Raw genomic sequence first — 23,385 nt, 5'->3', positions numbered from 1 at the left:
AGAAAGGGGTGCAGTGGGTCAGCAGGGGGTGCAGGGGGCGGGGAGGGGGTAGGCACGAGGACCCGGCTTGTGCTCTGGGACCGGTGGGCGCGGGCAGGTGAATGAGGCCAGCGGACCCCAGGCTGCCGCATCAGACTCTGGGTGCGTCTGGGGAGGGGGCGCATCTGACACCTGGCTTTCAGGCTGAGCACTGAGAAGGGCAAGAAGGGCAAGAGGAGCAGTTGGGCAGGGGGGAGCGGGGCCCACAGGCGGGGGAGCTGGGGGCGCGGGGCCTCTGCTGCGCTGGGAGGTAGATGCCCATTTCCAGGGCGCGTTGGTCCCGCCTAAGGCCATGTGAACCCCGCCCCGCCCCCCCTTTCTCAATTCCTCAGCAACATCATCTGGTCCTTACTGGCTTTGCTGCCGGAAGAAAGCACAATAAACACCGTTTTCAAGGCCCCGCTGAACCGACGGCCAGTCTGGGCCGGTTTCCACCAGACCCGGGAGCACCATTTTCTTTTTAAATGCATGGATCCCAAACATGTTTTGTCAGAACAATTATTAACTAATATCCTTGCCGCATACGGAGCACTCACGCGGACACTGAAGCTGAGCAAACAGCAAGGCCCAAGGCTAAATGGGCCGGGGACGCAAGCCCAGGCCTCGGTGCGCACGCAGCCCTACGCACACCCACACCCGAGGGACAGGAAAGCCGCGGGAGGCGGCGCGGCCAGGCTGGGGGTGGGCCCCCCAGGCCCTTCCTTGTGAGGAAGTCCAGGCCCGGGGGCACAGTCCGCCCCGGGCAGCGCAGCGCATGGGAGTGTTGCCTCCCCGGAGGGCTTCCTGGAGGCGGCAGAGCCAGGCCCCTGCCTGGAGCAGGGCCAACCCGGGGTGGGAATTTTTTACACTGCTACGGACTGAACGGTGTGCCCCTAAAAATTCATATGTCAAAACCCTAGTTCCCAACATGACTACGTTTGGAGATGGGTCCTTAAGGCCATTAAAGTTAAGTGACAGGATGAGCACTGGATGTTATACTATATGCTGGCAAATTGAATCTAAATATTTTTTTTTAAAAAAAAGGTTAATTGAGGTCAGAAGGTGGGACCCAGATCCCAGAGGACTGGTGTCCTGCAGGAGGAGGAAGAGTCTCGACACCTCCAAGGCCCTATCAGAGAAGAAAGGCTGCGTGAGGACAAGTAGGAGGCCTCCTGCAAGTCTGAGGGAGACTCCTCTCCGGAAACCCCCCCAACAGCCCCCTGACCTTGGGACTTGTGGCCTCCAGCTCCCGGGACTGTGCTGTCCTGTCACCGCAGCCCCCTGGGCTTGGAAGACGCCGTCGTGCACACCCTGACTTTCAGCAAGGACACCCCGCCTGCCGCCACCCTGGGGCCCACCACCTCAGTGAGTGGCAGCTGCCCACTGGGCGCCCAACAAACACATCTGTCGGCAGTTACGTCATGATTCAAACCACCATGTCGTGTCACGGGCCCTGATTTACCATTCATTATGGGAGCATTTGAAAATAAATAAATAAATAAATAAATAAATAGGCGACATGCTCTGCTGCAAGGGTTTATTATGTTTAGTCTACAAATTTGATCTTTTAAGAAAAATTCATAAAATATTCAGTTGAAACCACATTTCTGGTTCATCAAATTTCAAATATATTTCACTGTGCTGAACAATATATTCTAATGCTGTCTAAAACACAGCCAAATGATTTTTCTTTATTCATTTATACACATTCTGTAATTTTTTGAAAACCAAGATTAAGATAAAAAATATTAACAAAACTACCCCGTTACAACTACTCTTGTCCCATATACTAAAATATTTTCCGTGGGTCTATCTTCTTCCCTTCCTCATTTTCAGTTCTGTACGGTGTGTTGGTTTGTAAAGACACTCAGGGAGTTCTCACCTCACAGTTCCCATAAATTCAAACAACACCTTGTTGAAAGATTAATTCCCTTGGCAATGCAGAAGCTTCGGTCTCTTCAAAGCGCTCGCTGAAAATTATCTTTTAATTTATGAATCATACAAAATAAGCAATTTACAAAGGGACAGATGGATGACTTTAAACATTATTCTGAAATTACCTTAATATGTGGAAATAGAAGTGAAGCAATCTTTCTTTTGTTTTTATTCTCTGCTCCCTTTTGGGTGAACCGTGTGCTGTGAGTTGTCTCTGCAGGCCCTGTAGCATCGGCTGCTTGAGGGAGCCCGTAGCCCCTCAGTCTGGCAGCACAGAGCCCCCCGCCCCCCTCCCCCCACCCAAGGAAGGTGCTCAGTCCTGGGAGGCGGAGAGGCCCTGGTCTCTGGGCCCCTGGCTGTTGGAACTAGATCCCAAGAAAATAAAGCAAGCATGTGCACAGTTCTGCCCCAAGCGGGGCGTGTGATGGCAGGAAAGCACAGCAGAACTTACAATAAAGCTTCTACTACATCAAAAATGAGAATTTCTTCAAAGAAATACTAAAAATCAGCAATGCGTATATACTACGTGACAAAGAGGCAAAACAGTCTGCTGGTCTTCGCTGCAGTCTGTGCTGTGGTCACCAGTTCACGGAAAGAGGAATTTCTCCAGAAATAGGTACTGTCATGTGGGATTTAAGAACCGTAGCGATCCTGCCCAGGGAGAAGCAAGAGAAGAGCTTACTCGCACTCAGCCTCAGTTCCTCATTCTCGCACGCACTGAATGCTGGTGTTACCCAATGAGACCTCACAGGGAACGCAGGACACTGCCTGTCTGGCACCTGGCACCCACGCTGACCCCACTCTCCACCCCTGCCCTGGGAGAGGACACTAACTGGATGCCGGGTGACCACAGCTTCCTGGCGCTGAGGCCTGTGTGGGCCTGGGCGGAAGAGCATCCTGCTGCCCTGGCCCCTGCGGTGTGTCTGTGGCTCCTGCGCAGTCGAGGGCATTGGGGAGGGGGGCAAGGTTCTGGGAGGGGGGGGGTGAGCCCCAGTGGTGACCCCTGGGAGGCAGGTGTCAAGGGAGGGCAGGGGCACACGTGTGGGAGGAGAACCTCAGCTTCTGCATCCATAAAATGAAGCTATAAAAGGGGGAGGATAATCTATAAAATGGGGATGACCTTCCATAAAATAATGGCTGTCACCTTCTCGGAAGGATTGATGGGGGCTCAGCTGACCTCAGGGACATGAAACATCCTGTGAATTCTAACAAAGGTCATGTTATCAGTGGCAGTGAGAAGAGCAGCTGTCTCGGGGCTGAGGGGACTCTCCACTGTGGGGGCGTCCCCACTGCCTCCCCAACCTGGGAAGCCCCTCCAGGTTCCCTGGGAAGACCTCTCTGGGCTGCTTCCTTCCACCCAGGTGCTCCAGAGGCACCAGAGCCCACATTAGGGTCCTACTGCCTGTGGATATTAATAATAGCATCCTGGGCACCCGGGGGCCTCAGTCGGTGAAGCAGCTGCCGTCAGCTCAGGTCATGATCCTGGGGTCCTGGGATAGAGCCCCACATCCCCCCTGTTCAGCAGGGAGCCTGCTTCTCCCCCTGCCCCTCCCCCTACTTGTGTGTGCTTTCTCTCTCTCTCAAATGAATAAATAAAATCTTTAAAAAAAGAGCATCCTAGAATGATGCCATAGACAAGAAAGTTCCTGAAATAAGCCTCAAGAGATAGCCTAACGTTGCTGTATATGAGGATGCGCCTTATTTAAGACACTGAAATTCAATCTAAATCCCAACTTGGGGGGATCCCTGGGTGGCTCAGCGGTTTAGCGCCTGCCTTTGGCCCAGGGCATGATCCTGGAGACCCGGAATCGAGTCCCACATCGAGCTCCCTGCATGGAGTCTGCTTCTCCTGCCTGTGTCTCTGCCTCTCTCTCTCTCTCTATCATGAATAAATAAATAAAATCTTTAAAAGAAAAATAAATCCCAACTTGGGGAAGAGTGAAACAAATGTCATGTATTTTCACTCCATAGAGTGTAGCTTCTGAAGAATTTTTAATTACAAGGAAATGCTCGTAACAAAACACCATGGAGAACGTCAGATCATATATATACACTATAATCCTGTTTGAATTTTAAAATGATAGGCATACAATTCTAGAACTAAAATAAAATATACCAAAGCATTAACAGAAGTTCCCCTGGGGCGGGGGGGATAATGGGTAATTTCTATTTCCTTCTTACTATTTCTCTGTCCCCGGTATAGGAAATAGGTAGCTCAGGATAACGACGATCCCTGTAGCAGTTCCCCTAGAGTCACCTACTAGAAAATGTAAGCAAAAATAAAATGACAATTTCTGGTTTTCATGATGTCCTGGGTTACACTGCAGCAAACCTATCAATCGATAATATGAAATCTAATTTGCCAGCAGTTGAAGAGTGGTCCAGATCTCATTTTCGAAGCCACCATCCCACTCTCCTCATGTCCTCCCAGCGTCACTGACCTGAATGGACGTCATGACTCCGTTGGCAAAAACCGAGAGCTTTCCGGCAACAGACCTCACTCCCTGCTTAAACTGGGCCATGTCGGGCGCCGTGGGCAGCACGCTCGTGAGGTTGTAGCTTCCTGCACACAGAGCAGACGCCGGTTTGTCACTCCACAGCTGCGACAGACAGTGCGGCCGGCGGGCAGAGCGCTCGACGGCCTCAGGGAACGTGGGGTCCCCTCCCTTCCCGCTGCCCGCCAGCAGCAGCTGGGGTGGCGTCAGGACTCAGTGGCCGTGCCAGCCCCACCGTGAACCGGCTGCGAGACCCCACGTGAGAGAGGACGTGGTACTGGTCTTAGGGCCGTGGGGGTTCGAATACTGGCACTGCCACTTTCAAGCTGTGTGTCACTGGAGAGCTCCCTCACCCTCTCTGGGCTGCTTCCTTCCACCCAGGTGCTTAGCACAGGACCCGCCAGGTAAGTCATCAGTAACCGGCAGAAGGGCAGACAGCTGCTGCGAGCTCAGCATCCTTTCCACCTGTTTTGGTACAGGCTCTCCTCCCTCCCTCCGAGGGGGCCCCCTGGACTGCCCGGGGTGAGGGGGGCACGTGCCCTGGGCCTGGCCGATCGGGGCCCCCTGGACTCCTATCCTCTCAATAGAGGAGCTGTCTGCTTGCTTTGGGGTGACCGGTGAGGCTAAGGCGCCACTGCAGCTGGTGGGACCCCCACTCGCCACTCAGGCTGGCGGAGGACGGGAGAACGGGGCTCTCCAGGGAGGGAGCCAGCACGGAGGGGTGTCTCTGTCTCTGTCTCTCTCTCTCTCTCGTTGTTTTCTGACTCAGAGCTGGAGCCCGGGTAGAGCCAGACCCCTCACCCCAACCTTCCTGTTGGGTTTCTTTGCTTCGGTTCTGGTTGCCTGACAGAAACATGAGCCCATTTCCAGCGACGCAGGTGAGGCGCCCCAGTGTTCTCTCACACGAGGGGTGACAGCCCCACAAGTGACAACCGGGGCTTCCTGGTGAACCTTTGTCCCCGAGATGTCACAGGCAGCCGGGGGTGCTCACACCCAGAGTGAGCCCAAAGCCTGCAGGTCCTGGGGGGAGCCGAGCCCAGCTCCCCGCACACAACCCCTCTGCACCCACGTGCCCCTGAAGCAACAGAGGCCAGTTCCCTTTCGGAGAACAAACAGGTTGGACATGTTTACCCTCCAGCACCGCCGCCGCCCAGCAGGGACACAGTGTTTGTCCCCAGCACTGTTCCCATGCCCACCACGCAGGGAGCAGGGCTCTTCCCCTCTCCACTCCGGCTGAGTTTCACAGCTCTGGGGGCCTTTGCCGATAACAGCGTGGAAGCCCCGCCCAGCCACTGGATCTGGGTTTAAGAACGTCCCAGAGTGGCCACTCGCCAGCTGGTGCCACCGGCCTAAAAGATGGGTCTTGAGAGCAAACGAGGAGCTAGTGTGACATCCTGAGTGCACAGAGCCAGGGTCACCGAGGTGGCTGCCTAGGCCTGGACCAGAGGGTACAGGGGCGACCTCAGCAGAGGCACTTGACCAGAGTCTCCAACTTGAGATTCCAACTCCCAGAATCTAACCTTGCAACAAGGCGAGTGCAGGTGGCAGGGTTCTGGTCAATGGGATGTAAGCCGAAGAGCCTTGCAGGGCCAGCGCCAGCCCCTTCCTCTCCCTCTCCCTCCTTCCTGCTGGCTGGGATGCAGACGTGATGCCGAGGGCTGGAGCAGCCATCGTAGACATGAGGGTACAAGCGACAAGAGGAAGGGCCTGGCTCCCCCGCCTCTGGGAACGCAGCGCGTGTCCCGACCGCCTCCCAAAGGATGTGGAAGAGACTCGATTGGGCCTCTGTGTGTCTCCCTTACCTGCTTAACCCCACTAACGACCTAAGCTCCCTGAGCGTAAGGAGCCTGAGGAGCCGTTAGGGCTCCGGCGAGGAGCTGCCTTTCCACGCTCCGCCTGCAGCTCTGTCGCTGCTTCTGGAGACTGACGGCAAGTGTGTCCTGTGTCTGTGAAGTCTCCCTCCTCCTGCTGGTAAGTGGGTGCCGTGTCCCCGGGGCTGGGGCTGCCCAGGGCAGCAGGCTGGAAGGGCCAGGCAGCCGAGCCTAAGAGCACTCGGGTCACACTCCAGGCTCCAGGAAATGACAGTTTAAGCTGCTTCCTCAGGAAGAGGCTCCCTGGCCCAGGGCTGAGGACATGGCCACAGTTCCAGAGCTCGGGCCTTCGGGGGAAGGCAGACAATCCACCGACAACACGAAGCGAGTGCGCCCGCAGGTAGAGGCCGCCAGGGAAGCCTCAGAGTGGATGGTCCAAGTGTCCCCAGGAGGCTCAGGGACCAACTGGCTGGTGTGTGTGTGTGTGTGGGGGTCATGCTGGTACGACAGGAATTAAGGGTGACTCCCAGGTTTCTGGCTGAGCAGCCGGGAAGATGTAAAGGCCTTGGGCAGAGGCCTGAGAGTCCCGGCCGGGGGAGGCCAGCTGGGCCACACCATGTTATGTGGTCGGTGTGGAGCCCTGCATCCATCAGGAAGGCCGGGTGACACCGTGGTCACACCCCCCACCGGTGCCCACCGTCCCTGGAGATGCGGGCCCACGGGGCTGCCCCCCTTCAGGCTTCCGGAGCCACAACAGAGCAGGGACCTTGCAACGTGTGCACTTCCTCCTACGGCTCGAGCTGCTGCACCTCATGCTGGCCATGCCACGTCGCCATTGGGGCACAGTATGTTCCTGGTCATGCTGGAAGGGCCCTAGCACAGTGGGCACCTCGCTCCCAGAACTCCTCCACTGCCCGACCACCCACCCACTCAACAGACGCAAGGGCTTTCTCTGGGCCAGGGGTGCAGCCAGCAGCCAGGGGTGCAGAGGTGAGCACGGGCAGGTCCCGCCCTCAGGGGCTCATCGGGGGCCCTGGCCGGCGGGGCTGCTGGCGGAGCTGCGCTCCAACCGAGGACGAAGAAGTTTCAGTAGAATATCATGGACCCATTTCCCTGAAATAGAGATGAGCGGAGAGAAAAGGCATGTCCGAGGGGACTGGGTGCCGGGTTTCGTTAGGAACAGGAGCATCGCGGGGCGCCTCTCGCCAGAGGCACAGCGGCCACACACTGATGTCAATGCCACCCTGTCACCGCTGATTCTGGGTTGGCGGCGCCACCACACAGCCACGACGTAGGACCAACACGGTCACCAGCAGACCACACAGAACCACGAGCGCTCTGAGATCTGCAGGCCCCGAACAGGCCCTGTGCCCGGGCTCTGGGCCTGATGGGGCAGGAAAGAAGAGGGTGGCCTGGGTGGCCCAAGGGGACAGAGCAAACACGCCTGGGGAACCCGAGGGTGACGGGGCACACGAGAGCCTGGGGCCCAGGGTAGAGGGGTCTGTAGCGTCGCTGGCCCTGCCCGGGGGACAAGCAGGGTCTGGAGCCACTCGTGTGCTGAGTGGCTGCCTCGCAAGGCAGTGCCCCGTTGATGGCAGTCCTGTGTCCCCCAAGCACCCCTGCTCTGGGAGAGTGACCACAGGCCCCGGTGCTGTGCCAGGCCGGTGGTGGGTGCTTATGTGTGTTTTTCATCTGGACCTTTCAATACCCTGAAAGTGAAGGCCCTCGAGAAACATCAGCGCTCCTGGGTTAACCACATCCCCAGGAAGTATTTCACTTCACCAGGAGGGCTTTCAATCTAGAACTGCTTCTCCCCCCACCACAAAGAAATTGTAAAGGTCTACCATGATCTACTCAAGGGCGCCGATGTTCCACAGATGGGAAAGCCTCTAACACGCGGGACACAGAACGGTCTCTTAAACCACCCTTTGCTGTTTGCTGAAATGCACTCTAAACAGAAAGTAAATATTTAATAAGAGTTGTTCAATGCACTTACATTTAGGGCAGTTACGGAAGACAACTTTGATGATGGGCTTGATGGAAGACACAGAGTGAGGGTGACCAGGGTCTGAGCCTTGGGCTCGCATGAGGTGGGGGATGGGAGGCGGGGGAGGGGAGGGGTCACCCTTACCAGGACTCTGGGTTCCCATGGACGGGGTTTGTCTGGGACCTACGCGAGGCCCAAACAATTAAAGGACCTTTGTTCTCTGAAAGGGGACAGGAAAGTAAACATAGGCTGGCCACAATTTTCCTTCAACAATTGGAAAGGCTGCTTTCATTTGATTTCCCGATGTTTTTTTTTTTTTTTTTTTTTTTTTTGCTTTTTTGTTCTTTTTAAACAAACGATGTTTCAGAGTGAAACTTCCAACTTGAATTACAAAAACACACACAGCTGTGTTGGGCGGTGATGTTCAACACCTCAGGTTCTCTGGGCTGAGCTGACCCCTGCCAGGAGGTGACCCGGCACTGGTCCAGGGGGGTGGAGACGGGGCTGTGGAGACCTCCCCTCCCAAGGGCACAGGGCCAGCACCCCTCTGCCCAGGCAGGTACAAGAGGAAGCTGTCCTGACCAGAGGCCAGGGCGCTGACAGCCCTGAGGTGAGAACACAGGTCCAAGAGCCACCCCTGCCCCTACCCGGACCCAGTATAGAAAAGAGCTCAGAAAGTGGCCAGAGGGAGAGCCACAGCCCCACTGTGTGAGGCAGGGGCGCAGCACTGAGCACCCCCACCTGTCTCTGGGGCCAGCAGGCCCCCACCCTGGGCTGAGCCACTCCTTCTCACAGCAGCAAGCAGCCTGGTGTGCTCCCTATGCCCTGAGGGCCATAGCGGATCTTCTAGCATCCTCACACCCGAGCACAGAAGGTCCTAGGCATTCAGGTCTGTTCTATGACCTTCTTTCTTGAGGCTGTTTCTCACTGGACTCAGAAAACTGCTATGTTTGGGGGCTGCCCGTGTTGGTCAGCTATGCCCATGCCCAGCTCCTCCAGGGCTGGGAACGACAGGGCACAGGTGGTCCTGGGCCTGGAACACTTGGCTCTGGAGATCCCCTCCCCTTGGACTCTGCTGTTGAGTGGGTTCCTGAAATGACCTCTGAGGACACTGCTCCTTTACTGTTAGCTGTGACCATAGAGCGACACACAAGCTTCCCTCAGCCCTGTGGCCTGGCTGAGGCCTGGGTGGGAGCCAACACGGCACAGGGACCCAGAGGTACAAGCAGAGAGTGGCATGGCTCTGGACGTCCATGGCGGGCCTGTGCTCTGAGCTGGAATCCCTGGGGCTCCCAGACTCTCTTCAATGGGATCTGGACCTTAAGAAGGCCGAGGGAGACAGGAAATCCCTCTCCACCTGCCTGTTTCCAAAGCCACATTCTGCCTTCCTTGGAAGACTGAGCCTGCTGGAGTGCCCCCCCCCCCCCGCCGCCCACTCTGTTCCTGCCTCCCCTGGGGCCTATGCCAGCCCCAGGTGGCATGGGCACTTTACACGCAGCACCTCACTGAAGCCTCAGTGCAACCTTGTGGGGGCCTTATTATCCACCCACTTCAGAGAGGAGAATCTGAGGTTAGGGTGACACAACATGCCCAAGGCCTCAGGCAGGGAGTGCTCAGTGACACTAGGAACTTGGGGCTGTCCCCCTGCAAGACTGTGATACCACACAAATCAGATACCACGTTCCCACTGGACGAGGAGGCAATGTTTTGGGAAGATGACCTGCCGGGCAACCTGGGGGATGCAGGTGAAATGTCGTGACCTGGTCTCCTCACAAACAAAACCTGGAATAATAGTAACTTCTGCTCTGACTCACGGAGGAGGTCAGAGAATCACATCATGGAAAGGTACACAGTTCTGTGCAGAGAAAGTGCATTTGAGCTGTAGACACTGTAGACACCAACCTTGTCAACTGCCCCCCACTGCACCCATTACCTGCCGTCTGCTTCCTCTGCTCGTCAAACAGATCAGCTGAGCTGATGGAGGAACTCGCCGAAAGCCTCTCCAGCCGAGCCCTGGTTTCATACTAGAGAAGACAGGGAATAGAAACCATTAGGCTCCAAATCCCTAGAGCAGCTGTGCACAAAGAATCAGCTAGGAGCTGTCATTTGACAGCTGCTGAGTGCGAGGGAAACCAGAGAGCGAGGCTGACACATCAGCAGGGGCGGGCGCACCAGCGGCCAGCAGAGACCACCACAAGCCACCTCTAGGACCCACTCGGTGTTTTGTAACTAAACTTAGATGTTGTCAACTTTAAAACAAAGCAGATTTTTAGCGGGTGAAGGAAGAGAAGGTGGCTCTGGAAGGTGGCTCTAAGTGCTCTGGAAGTCCTGGTCAGAGCTCTCCAGCAACACAATAAACTCAGTCCCCTTTAGTGATGGGTCCTGTGCCATCCAAGAAGCCCGGCAGTGATGCGCACTCCCAGAGCTTTGTGCAAGCAAGCCAGGGCCCCAACACTAGAACAAAACCTGAGACCTCCTCATTGCCATCTGATCCTTCTGCTTAGCGAGACTCCACTAAGAGGCAGCAACCTGAAAATACATATATCTCCCCTCCAAAAACATGTCTGCTTCATTGAATTTCATTAATGATAATTTAAAAATTAAACAAATTACATCTGTATTGAAAGTTGCCTCTCCCTCTGCCTCTCTCTGTGTATCTCATGAATAAATAAATAAAATCTTAAAAAAAAAAAAAAAGGGACGCCTGGGTGGCTCAGTGGTTAAGCATCTACCTTCGACCCGGGGCGTGATCTTGGTGTCCTGGGATCGAGTCCCACATCGGGCTCCCTGTGAGGAGCCTGCTTCTCCCTCTGCCTTTGTCTCTGCCTCTCTCTCTGTGTCTCTCACGAATAAATAAATAAAATCTTAAAAAAAAAGAAAAAAGAAAATTTCCTGAAATTTATTCTAAAGACATGAAATGGAAAGAGGAATTAGAGAAATGTGAGACCTGGTTCCTACCTTCCAGCTGCTCCTCTGGCAGCTGGGGCTGTGAAAGAGGTCAGGAAGACTTGGGCTTGAGTCCTCTCGCTAACACCCCCAGGGCAGTGGCCTTCACAACCTGAGTCCATCTTGCTTTGTGCCTAGCACCTCCTCCCACAATCCCCATGTCCCTTGCTCTACGAGGCCCATATGCAAACTCTCCGGACACTTACATCAGCTTGGGCTTGTCTTCCAAAGTACATATCTGATGAAATGGCTTTGACATTCCCAAACTTCTTCTGGGCCTCATCTGTATTTTCAACTGGCTCATAGTCTGGCTTACGGCGAGCAGTAGATCTACAATTAAAATAGCCAAAATAGGGGTGACATCAGCAAGATGGTGGAATAGAAGTTTTCTACCACCATCCCTCTATAGAACACTGATTTTGACAATCATTCACAGACAAGAATGCCTTTACTGGGAGTGTAGGAGTGCAGCAGAGAGGTTCCAGCACATTGGATCGTTGGAGCTAACAATCCAAGACTGGGCACATTAGAGAGGGTTAGAGGAACAGTTTCACTTTGCCTGGGTCACCTCTCCCCCAAGGCGGCACAGCTCAGCACTAACAGAGATCCCCTTGGCCTCCAACATCTCCCACAGGGGAAGGTGAGAGGTTGGTGAGTAGGTGCCTGACTTCCCCAGCTGCATGGGACACTGCAGAGGATGCTCCTTCTTTCCCACCCCATCCAGAATACTGAGGTGATCTGCATGGCTTAGGGGTTGGAAGCATAGCAGCCAGGGCTCAGAACTCATCAAAGGCATGCAGGTGCTGCTGACCATTTTGTAGACGGCACGAGGAAGCCTGCTCACAAGCCGCTGGAACCCTCAACTGGCCCATGGGTGCCTTCCAGTGTTCTGTGCAACTAACCCCTGCCCACTCTGCCCCCACCCCATTGCCGGCTCCTTGCACATGCCCCACAGATGGTGAGTACAAGCTTTTGGGCACGTGCAGAAAGCTAGCCTGATTCTGTGGGATTGGGAAAAAGTATGAACACTTGAGTATTTTCAAGGGTACCAAGGGAAAGCGAACAGAAGGCTCGGGCACCTGGCCTGGCCTTGTGGGATTGAGAGAAGGCATACCATCTCAAGAATTCACCCCTAAAAAGGAGTAAGTAGTGTTGAGTGGGCATACACATAGGAAAGGTCTGAGAAAGCTTCAGAATCCCTAGCAAGGATGCTGGTGAAGTCATTTCTCACTCTAAGCCAGCCAGGAGAGACAGGAGGAGGTGACTATTTCTTCAAATGCAAAGACAGAAACACAAGACCCCAAGGAGCATGAAAAATCAAGGAAACATGATGCCACAAAGGGAATGTCATAGTTCTCCAAAAACTGACCCCAAGGAATTGCCTGACAAAGATTTCAAGATCAAGAAGCTCAGCAACCTATAAGAACACATACAACTCAATGAAATCAGCAAAACAATATACAACCAAAACTAGAAGCTCAACATGGAGACAGAAATCATAAAAAAGAATCAAAGAGAGACTCTGGAGCTGATGACAGAGGATATCAGTGTTAGACCTAGTTGAACAGAAGAAAGAATCTGTGAACTCGAAGACAGGTCATTTAAAATTATCCAGTCACAGGAGAAAAAAGAAAAAAGAATGAGGGCAGCCCAGGTGGCTCAGCGGTTTAGCGCCACCTTCAGCCCAGGGCGTGATCCTGGAGACCCGGGATGGAGTCCCATGTCAGGCTCCCGGTATGGAGCCTGCTTCTCCCTCTGCCTCTCTCTCTGTTTCTCGAAAAAATAAATAAAATCTTTAAAAAAAAACTACAATGAAGACAAAAAAAAAAAAAAGGAAAAAGAGAATGAAAAAGAAGAAAACCTACATGAATTATGGGACACTATATGAAAAAAATTTATGCATTATGGGAGAAGAGATAATACAATACAGGAGAATCTTCTGCATCAAGAGAGGGGGGGGGCAAAAACTTATTTAAAGAAATAATGTCTAAAAACTTCCCAAATCTGGAGATGTGGACACTTGGGTACATGAAGATCAAAAGCCCCCAAAAAGATTCAATGCAAAGAGATCTTCACCAAGACACATTATCATAAAACTGTCAAAAATCAAAAACAAGGGGTGCCTGGGTGGCTCAGTGGTTGAGCATCTGCCTTTGGCTCAGGGTGTAATCCCGGGGTCCTGGGATCAAGTTCTGCATTGGACTCCTTGCTGGGAGCCTGCTTCTCCCCTTGTCTATGTCTCTGCCTCTCTTTCTGTATCTCTCATGAATAAATAAAATCTTTAAAATAAAGGCAAAAAGAGAGAAAGATCAATATCACATGATTCCCCTCACAAATGTAATCTAAAAACAAAAAGAATAAACAAACAAGAAGCAGGATCAAAACTAAAAGTGTGGAAAAGCAACGACACTTTCCAGACATAAGGGGTAAGAGAAGATGGGTGAAGGGGAGAAGAAGATGCAGGCCTTCAATTACCAAATGAGTAAGTCATGGGAATAAAAAACAGAGCATAAGGAAGAAACAAAGAATTCTGAAAGCTGCAAAAGAAAAGAAACTCTTCACATGCAATGGAATCCCCGTGAGGCCATCAGCAGATTTTTCAGCAGAAATCTTGCAGGCCAGGAGATAGTGGGATGATATATTCAAAGTGCTAAAACAAAAAACAAAAACAAAAGCCCTGCTGACCACTAGACTGGTGTCACAGAAATGCTAAAAAGGAGTTCTGCAAGCTGAACTGATGAATGGTAATTAATAACATAAAAACATGAAAGGGTACTGGGGGGTACAGCTGGTTGAGCGGCCAACTCATGATTTTGGCTTAGGTCATGATCTGGGGGTCGTGGGGTCAAGCCCCGTGTCAGGCTTCACACTTAGCAGGGTGTCTACTGGAGATTCTCTCCCTCTCCCTCACTTCTCCTCACTCCCTGCTCATGTGCATGTTTGTTCTCTCTCTCTCCAATAAATAAATCTTAAAAAAAAAAAAAAGTATAAAACTCACTGGTAGCAGTAAGTACACAAATTCAGAATACTTGAATACTACAATGCTAGTATATAAATCACCTCTAGTATAAAAGTTAAAAAACAAAAGTGGTAAAAATAACTATAACTACAATAATTTATTGGCAGATACATAATATAAAAAGATGGAAATTGTGACACCAGAAACATACAGTGTGTGTGCATGGGGGGGGTAGAGTAAAATGGTAGATTTCTTGTATGCTACCTAAGTTAAAAAGTTATCAGCTTAAAATAAGACTGCTATAACTATAAGATGTTTTACGTAAGCCTCGTGGTGATCACAAAGCCAAAATCTACATTATATACAAAAAGATAAAGAGAAGGGAGTCAAAACATACCACTATGGAAAATCATCAATTCATAAAGAAAGACGGCAAGAGAAGAAAGGAACAAGAGAACTGCCAAAGAGCCAATGAACAACTAGTGAGGTGGCATTGTAAATCCTTACCTATCAATAGTTACCTTAAACATAAATGGATTAAATTAGCCAATCAAAGACACTTAGGTGGCTAGATGGATTAAAATAACAAGGTCCAACTATAGGCTGCCTATAAGAGACTCACTTCAGCTTGAAGAACACACGTAGGCAGAAAGCAGAGACTGAAAGATATTCCATGCAAATGGAAACCAAGAGAGAGCAAGGATAACCACATTTATATCAGACAAAGTAGACTTTAAGTCAAAAACTGTAACAAGGGGATGCCAGAGTGGCTTAGTGGGTTAAGCGTCTGCCTTCGGCTCAGGTCATGGTATCAGTATCCTGAGCCCCACGTTGGGCTCTCTGCTCAGCGGGGAGCCTGTTTCTCCCTCTCAGTATCCTGTGTTCTCTCTCTCAAATAAATAAATAAAATCTTTAAAAAAAGTCTAAAGAATAAATGAATGAATGAGTGAATGAATGCATAAATAAATAAAGGGACACCTGGGTGGCTCAGTCAAAGAGGCTGACTCTTAATAAATTAAATAAACAAACAAACAAACAAATAAATAAAATAATAATAATAATAAATAATAAATAAAAATTAAAAAAAAAAAAGGCTGACTCTTGATACTGGCTCAGGTCATGATCTCAGGGTCATGAGCTCAAGCCCTGTGTTGGGCTTCCACGGTGGCGTGGAGCCTGCTTGGGACTCTCTCTTTCCCTCTCCCTCTTCCCCTCCCCACCTCATTAAAAATACATAAAATAAAATAAAAAATAAAAACTGTAACAAGAGACACAGGTCATATAACAAAAAAAGAGGTCATCAGAGGGCCATAACAATTATAAATACATACGCACCCAACATTGGAGCACCTAAATATATGACACAGATATTAACAGGTCTGAAGGGAGAAAGACATAGAACTGCAATCACAATAGAAGACTTCAGTACGCCACTTTCAATAATGACAGATCACCCAAACTGAAAGTCAAGAAAACTTGGACTTGAACAATATGTAAGACAGAAGGGACAGACACATTCAGAACATTCCATCCAATAGCAGCAGAACACACATTCTTAAGCACACGCAGAACATTCCCTAGGACAAATCATGTTAGGTCACAGAACCCATTTAAATCATATGTTAGGTCTTAACAAGTTAAGAAAACTGAAATCATATTAAGTGTCTTTTGCAACCATAATGGTTGAAAGTAGAAATCAACAACCAGAAAAAAACTGGAAAATTCACAAATATGTGGAAATTGAACAACACACTCTTGAACCACCAGTGGATCAAAGAAGAAATCAAAAAGGCAATAAGATGACTATCCTGAAACAAACGACAATGGGAACCCAACATACCAAAACTTAAGAAATACGGAAAAAACAGTTCTAAGAAGAAAGTGTGTGGCCAACAAGTATCTGAAAAGACGCCCCACATTACTCATCATCAGAGAAATACAAATCAAAACCACAATGAGACATCCCCTCACATCTGTTTGGGTGGCAATTACCAAAAGAGGTTAAGTATTGATGGGAACTGGAGAAGAGGGAAGCCCCATGCATTGTCGGTGGGAATGCAAATTAGCATGACCAAAGAGAAAATAGCATGGAGGTGCCTCGAAACATTAAAAATTGAACTACCACTTGATCCAACAATCCCACTCCCGGTTATGCATCTGAAGCAGACAACATCAGTATCTTGAAGAGATCTCTGCACTCCCATGTTTGCTGTAGCATTATTCACAGTAGCCAAGGTATGGAAACAATCTAAATCTCTGTTGATGGATGAATGGATAAAGATATACAATGGAACATTATCCAGCCTTAAAAAAAAAAAAGGAAATTCTGCCATTTGTGACAACATGGATGAACCTGAGGGACATTATGCTAAGTGAGATAAACCGGACAGACAGTGGCTCACTCGGTTACGCATCTGCCTTTGGCTCAGGTCATGATCCCGGAGTCCCAGGATTGAGCCCCGTGTCGGGCTCCTTGCTCAGCAGAGAGCCTGCTTCTCCCTCTCCCTCTGCTCCTCCCCTGGCTTCTGCACCCTCCCCCCCCCCCCCCCCCGCTCTCTCTTGCTCACTCTCTGAAATAAATAAATAAAATGTTTTAAAAAAACAACAGAGAAAGAAAAATACTGTACAATTTCGTTTATATGTGAAACCTAAAATTTTTTTAAAAAGTCAAACTCATAGAAACAGAGTAGAATATTGTTTCTTACAGGCTTGGAGGTAAAGGAAATGGGCAGATGTTAAAAGGACACAAACTTCCATTTACAAGATGAAAAAGTTCTAGGGATGGTGTACAGTACGGTGACCACAGTACATAAAGCACAGTATGCTGACTCTAGTAAATCATAGCTGTGCTGCATACTTGAAATTTGCTAAAAGTATGGATCTCAAGTGTTTTCAGCATACAAGATGAAAACAAACAAAAAAAACCCAGCCCAAATAGGTTAAACTAATTTGAGGTGAGGCAAATGCATTCCTCATTTATAATGTATACCAATACCGTTTTACTTTTTAAAAAGCTGACAGTGGTAATTTTGTAAAAAGGATTTCAGGCCACTTTAAGAAGCCTGAAAATTCTAATAAAAATATGAATAAACATCCAAACCACCCAACAATTGAAAGTATTGTCCTATTTCAATAGACCAGTCATTTCACTCTTCAGCACCACAGATCAATTCTGCTGAGTAGAACCGCTGTAATGCTCATAAAACCTGGCTCCACGTTGGGCAGGACACAAAATGAAAAGGACGGCTGTACACTCCTGTCACCTGGCACAGTCCCAGGCCAAACCTCCCATCCCAATGTATTTGTCGTGTCTCCCTCCACTGTCGACAGCTCCCTGGTTTATTTTATTTATTTATTTTTTAATTGTCATAATTGACAAGTATTGTTATCATTAGTTTTTTTTAAAGATTTTATTTATTCATGAGAGACAGAGAGAGAGAGAGAGAGAGAGAGAAACCACTGAGCCACCCAGGGATCCCCAGCTCCCTGGTTTAGACAGGAAGTTATAAAGTCTTTCATTCATCATCACCAACAACGGGAGTTAGCCCTTCGACAGGTGGCAGACACACACTTCCACAATAAAGAGGAAGCAACACAACATCATGACGAGAGTCTCAAATGCACTACGAAAAGTCAAAGAAGTCTGAAAAGGCCCGTTACTGTAGGATCCCATTTATGTGACATTCTGGGAAAGGCAAGACTGCGAGGTCAGAAAACAGACCAGGATGTGAAGAATATTCATGGGTCGCCTGCGTGGCTCAGTGGCTGAGCAGCTCCCTTCGGCCCAGGGCATGATCCTGGGGTCCCGGGATCGAGTCCCGCATTGGGCTCCCTGCGTGGAGCCTGCTTCTCTCTCTGCCTGTGTCTCTGCCTCTCCCCGTGTGTGTCTCATGAATAAATAAATAAAATCTTATTTTATTTATTAAATTTTATTTATTAAAAAAAAAAGAATATTCTTGAAATAGTAGAATAAAATTGTTTACTTTCTTAGAGAATTTCCCTAGAGATGCGTGGCCTCACTATTCACAGTCCCGCTGCTCTGTGTTCATACCTGTCTGAATAGCCTGTGGTTTTCAGGATGGTGTCAGTATCTTTGATGGTCTCTTTTTTCCAGTAGGACTCTGAGCTGTCATCCCAGCTGGAAAAAGAATTGCTCCTGAACTCCATCGGCTCGTCCAAATACCTGTATGAAAAAGAGTGACATAGTGACTCGGGAGGATATACTGATGTCAACCCACATGGGGTACATGGCCCTACATTCCCTGGGAACAGCCACGTAATTAGAGCTGACCCAGGAGACAGGAGCAGGCGTGAGGTGGGTCACTGCCAAGGCCTTTAAAGCGTCTGTGCTTCACTTGCCCTGTCCCCTCTTCCCGTGCCCCATGGAAGACAAGGTGGTGTTTTCTAGGTGCTACAGCCTCAGGCAGGAGAAGCCTCCCTCTGTCAGGAAAATCAAGGTGCCACCCAAAGGCAGGTAATGGACAATCACCCGTACCCTCAGCTAAATGAGAAGTAAATCATTGTGTTAAGCCTTTAAGATGGGGGATACTTGTCTGTGCAGCATAACCTAGCCCATCCAGTAGCACATGACACCTTCAATGTCTCTACCCACTCGAGGTCACACGTTTTGCTTTCTTTGCGTCTAGTTCTGCCTAATTAGGTATTCGCAACAAAAACCCCATCCAAGGAGCTCCTTGCTGGCAATCCCTGCCACGTTAGCTCCAGCATAAGCCATCAATCCTAACAATAACTCCCAACTGCCACTCCATATAAATGATGCTCATTAGCGTCCTCCTAGAGTCAGATGCAAAGCCACTTGCAGATGCTCTCACACCCCGGAGGTTGGTGTGAACTCAATCTGTAAGCATCTCTCGGGAGATGCTGGCCTTCTAGATCGGTTTACATGTTCATTGGCCAAGCATCACTGAATATCGACTGAGCAGGACCTTGCTCAGAGAGCAAAACTCCATGGCAGCTTTCAAATTTTGACCAGGAGCAGCAGGGTCTGTCTGGAACATGACAGAGACAGAGGGTGAGGTGGATATGCCGGAGCCTTGATGAAAAGTGGCCATGCCTTCTCAGAATGCACCATAGCTCAGGATGGAAAACAGCCCTGCCGGGTCCACACCCCTTTGAAAAGTGGAGTTCAATACAATCAGAAGAGGCAGATTCCAAGGCTTAGGTCCTGAGAGAGGAAGGAGGATGGAAGAAGATGTAGGGGCTTTCAAAGATGTCACCCAGACTTCCTGCAGATTAAGAAGAGAAGCACCCGGGATATGGGGTGGGCACCAAGCCCCAATGTCAGAAGAAGTTGTATGAGGATGGGAAGCCTGGGCAGCCCAAGAGGCCTGTTGTCAAAGACGAATACAAAGGGGCAGCAGGAGCCCTATATGGACAAGTAGGCCAAGGGCCCAGGTGAGCTAAGATTTGAGGGGTGGAAATGTTAAAAACAAGCGTACTCTTTTTCTGGGTTAAAAGAAAAAAGCAAGGAAGGATAAACTTGCCGTTTGAAGCAGATGGTGTGATTTTACATGGATAATAGAAAGCAAAAATTCCCAATAGTGCCCTCTGCCTTCCCTGGTGAGGAGGTTGTTAAGAACAAACCCCATTACACTAGCCTTCTCTCCCCAGGAAGGAAGATGCAGGTTCAGAGTGGATCTGTCTGTCACCGAGCAATGGGCCAGGCTCTCTCTGTGCCTGATGGGTGGGTGGGCCCAGGAGGAATAGAGACAACAAGTCCCTGTCGAGAGGAAACCTGGACAAGACTTCCAGTGGTTCAGAGGGCTTGCAACATGCACTCCCACATTGGCCTGGAAAGCCATCTTCAATTATTTGAGAGACTTACCTGTAAGGGCCTGAGTGAAAGAATTAAGACCAAGTCAATAGGAATTTAAAAAATACTTCGTGAGCATCTAGGAGGAGCTGGCACTCTGCTAGATGAGGACACAGGGCAAGGAGACCTATTCAGTCCTTGCCTTCACAGGCCTGGCTGATCTGAGCTCAGAAACCCACGAGGTATCTAAGGTAAAGACATCATTCCTCACGGAGCTGCCCCTGGACCAAACGGCTGCCTTGAGGAGGGAGGGAGTGAGGTGTGGGTGGGGACCGCACAGTCCCCCGGGGGAATGCTGGGGGCAGGACAGAGCACGAAGTACTGGACAGGGAGAGGTTGAAACTTCCAGGCTCTTCACAACTCTGAGCTGCTGGGACATAGGACTTTGCAGATTTAGCGTCACTCCAAGGAAATAGTCTTCATTCATATAAGCCAAAGTGCTTCTCTTGGAATATAAGGGCGTCGGATTTTTTTTTTTTTTTTTCAATGACTGGACTATTCGAAATTCAGAAGGAGAGAAAAAGCCATCCTGCTAGGATCCTACCGATCACCAGGAGCGCTGTGCAGTGTGCTTTGTGCTGGGATGGGTGGGCGTGGGGGCGGGCTCTCTGTGCTCTGAGGGATGCGGGAGGCATGCAGCACTCCCCCCCCAAGGGCACAGCTGGCTGCCCCACCAGGCCTCAGCTGACAGGACTAAGGGCTGTGGGACACTTGCCTGGCCTCAGAAACACAACAGCCACCCCCGATTTCCAAATCTTTACTGACATTCTAATGTTCTGATTTCTAGATCCTGGTTCTCCAAGCTTTTCACTCATATTTTTGCTCTCCCACTCTGTCTTCATCCAACCCTGAAGATGTTCCTTACCATCCCTTGATATTTTAGTATATGTGCTGCCGAAGCGAGCACACCATCCTTTGATAAAAGCACCCCAACAACACGCATCTGATTTATAGCTGTAGACAACTGTCTGTCCCGGTGAAGGCCGTGCTGGCTACATAAGGCTGAGCAAATTGTTCTAGTTTCATTAGTTTGTACTCAGTATATAATTACACTGTTTATATCCTGAATATAATGGAACTCAATTTTAAGAAGCCCAAAGACATGGTGGATCTTATTTTTAATAGAAACAGCTCTCTTTCATAATTCATAATGCTCAAGTTCTAATGGGCTAATGAATAATTTGGAAGCAGTGCAAGCTCTTCATGGAGCTAATATGCTGGCTCTCCCAGAGTGTTTTGTGTTTACTTTTCCTCAGTTGCCAGAGTACTAACAGCGTCCTTGCCCTACTAGCAGTGATTATATCCAAGCAGGCCTAGAAAAGGCACTCATGCCCCCGGTACACAACCTGCAAGTGATGAGGACACCCCAAGGTCTCTCTGGCAGGAGTCCACTAAGTGCAGTCTATGTAAAAACACCTGCTCCCAGGTTTCAAACCAGAAATAACTGTTTCATAGCAATAAAGGCCTTATGACTCTTCTGACTAAAGCTTCTGGAGAAAGAAAAAGCCACAGGATTTCTGAGGCTACTGACAAGGCAGATAAAGCACCCCTGGGAGCCGATCAGGAACCCAGGGCCAGTGACATTTCCCAGAAGTTTCTCAGGGCCCATTCCATGGATAACTTCACTTGCAGCCATTTCTTTGCAACTTGGCTGCCAAGCAGCAGGACTGATTGAACTTGAGATTTCTTTTCTTTACTTTTCTATGCTTTCACGTGCAGGAGGTGCTAATGAGCAGTGAAATAATAAAAAAGGTGTTGTGGTGAAGCCAAATGGGTCAGTGTAGAACCTGGGCCAATGTAGAACTCGAGTCACTTAGAGTCTCCTCTGACCAAGACCCATTTGTTCCTTAAAGAGCAAATCTGAAATGATCTGATGTGCATGCAGCTCTCAAATCAAGTTAGAAATTTAATCTTAGGGGCGCCTGGGTGGCTCAGTTGGTTAAGCATCTGCCTTTGGCTCAGGCCACGATCCCAGGAGGGATTGAGCTCCCCCCACCCCCATCCCAGAGGCTCCCTGCTCAGCAGAGAATCTGCTTCTCCCTCTCCCTTGGCCCCTCCCTCTGCTTGTGCTCTTTCTTTCTCTTTCAAATTAAAACAAAAAAAATCTTAAAAAAAAAAGAAATTTAATTTTATCCTGTAGAAAGTATATTTAAATACTTTTAAAAGGCATGATTTGGGAGTTACCTGTAAAGAAATCCAAACCTGGTGTGTTACACAGTTTACTCACAGCACTGACAGGGAACACCATTAAACCTCGAACTTTCTTTGGTAAAATATTTGGACTTGAAATAATGGGAAGCTATGGGAGAAGAATTTTTTAAGGATAGTACTAACCTATGAACTTTGACGAGTATATCTCACAATTGGCTTTCAGTTAATAGTCAACATGCATTTGTATCTGCTGTATATATAAAGTATATACCCACTGTATCTAAGAAAACGCATCAGGCCTACGTAACTGCAAGATGACAGTAATGTCCTTCCAGAAGGGAGCCACGGAGCCCACTACTGACGAGCAGCACACATTCAATTGTCCTAAACTCCAAACTTGAAGGCGGCCCTCAGTGTGGTTAAGTATCTAAGGATAGTAATTAAACATTCAGACTGCATCACATGTCTCTTGAACTGAATTTCTACATAATAATAGCAGCTAAACAACACAAACAATAGTCAAGCACTGTTTCAGATGCTCCATTTGCATTAACTCATGTAGCCCTCCCCTACCTACACTGTGAGGTAGACTACCTACACTGCAAGTATCCCTAACTTGCAGATGAGGAGGCTGCAGCACAGAGAGGCTGAGTAACTTGGCCGAGGTCACACAGTCATTAAGTCATTATGTGGCCCAGTCAGGATTCGAATCCAGGCCGTCTGAGCCCAGGCCTACACTCTTGCCCCCGGCCCCCGACCCCCATGTGGTGCCTTTTTAGCAATACTCTCCCTGTGCCAGTCAGGTTTTCGGAGGAACCTCCCAAAGTGAGTCAGTTCAAGTTCAAACTTGTTCTGCCCCTTGGGCCCCGGAGCCTGAACCGTGGCACTCACCACGGTCGGCTTCGGCTTCACATCGGAGTCAGGCAACTTGTCCTCATCTGATGGTGAACGCTGATGGACCAGAAGCTAGCGTACCCTGGGAGCCTTTGGAGTGCATGAGTGTTTTCCATGAATCGATATGCACACACAGCAGTGTTTACTCAATACTCCACCCTGCCAGCTGGAAGCTCCAGGAGTGGGTATCCTGACACAAAAGGATCTGGACCTCTGGGGTCTTGTTTAGTTCTCCAATTTCACACTTAGATAAACCCAAGTTCCCACCTATAATTTTAACGCTTGGTTGCTGTTTTTATTACCAAACATCTTAATATTAGCAAACATGGTCCACTTATGAATGTTTCCCCAATTTT

At 49.5% G+C, this 23,385-nt stretch overlaps 1 protein-coding gene across 1 annotated transcript in view; it reads right to left on the bottom strand.

Moving 5' to 3' along the window:
* Positions 1-1,541: 1,541 nt before the first annotated feature.
* Positions 1,542-23,385, bottom strand: part of ARFGAP3 (ARF GTPase activating protein 3) — a 51,210-nt gene continuing 29,366 nt past the window's right edge. The window contains exons 12-16 of the mRNA XM_077914232.1: positions 18,203-18,334; positions 11,399-11,522; positions 10,180-10,270; positions 4,395-4,516; positions 1,542-2,604 (exon numbers count right to left, since the gene is read on the bottom strand). Of these exons, the coding sequence (XP_077770358.1) occupies positions 2,587-2,604; positions 4,395-4,516; positions 10,180-10,270; positions 11,399-11,522; positions 18,203-18,334 (487 nt within the window). The 3' untranslated portion in view covers positions 1,542-2,586. The remainder of the gene's footprint in view (positions 2,605-4,394; positions 4,517-10,179; positions 10,271-11,398; positions 11,523-18,202; positions 18,335-23,385) is intronic.

The sequence above is a fragment of the Canis aureus genome, chromosome 11 (assembly GCF_053574225.1).
Source record: "Canis aureus isolate CA01 chromosome 11, VMU_Caureus_v.1.0, whole genome shotgun sequence".
NCBI classification, from domain to species: Eukaryota; Metazoa; Chordata; class Mammalia; order Carnivora; family Canidae; genus Canis; species Canis aureus.
This window is presented reverse-complemented; position numbering and strand designations above follow the sequence as displayed.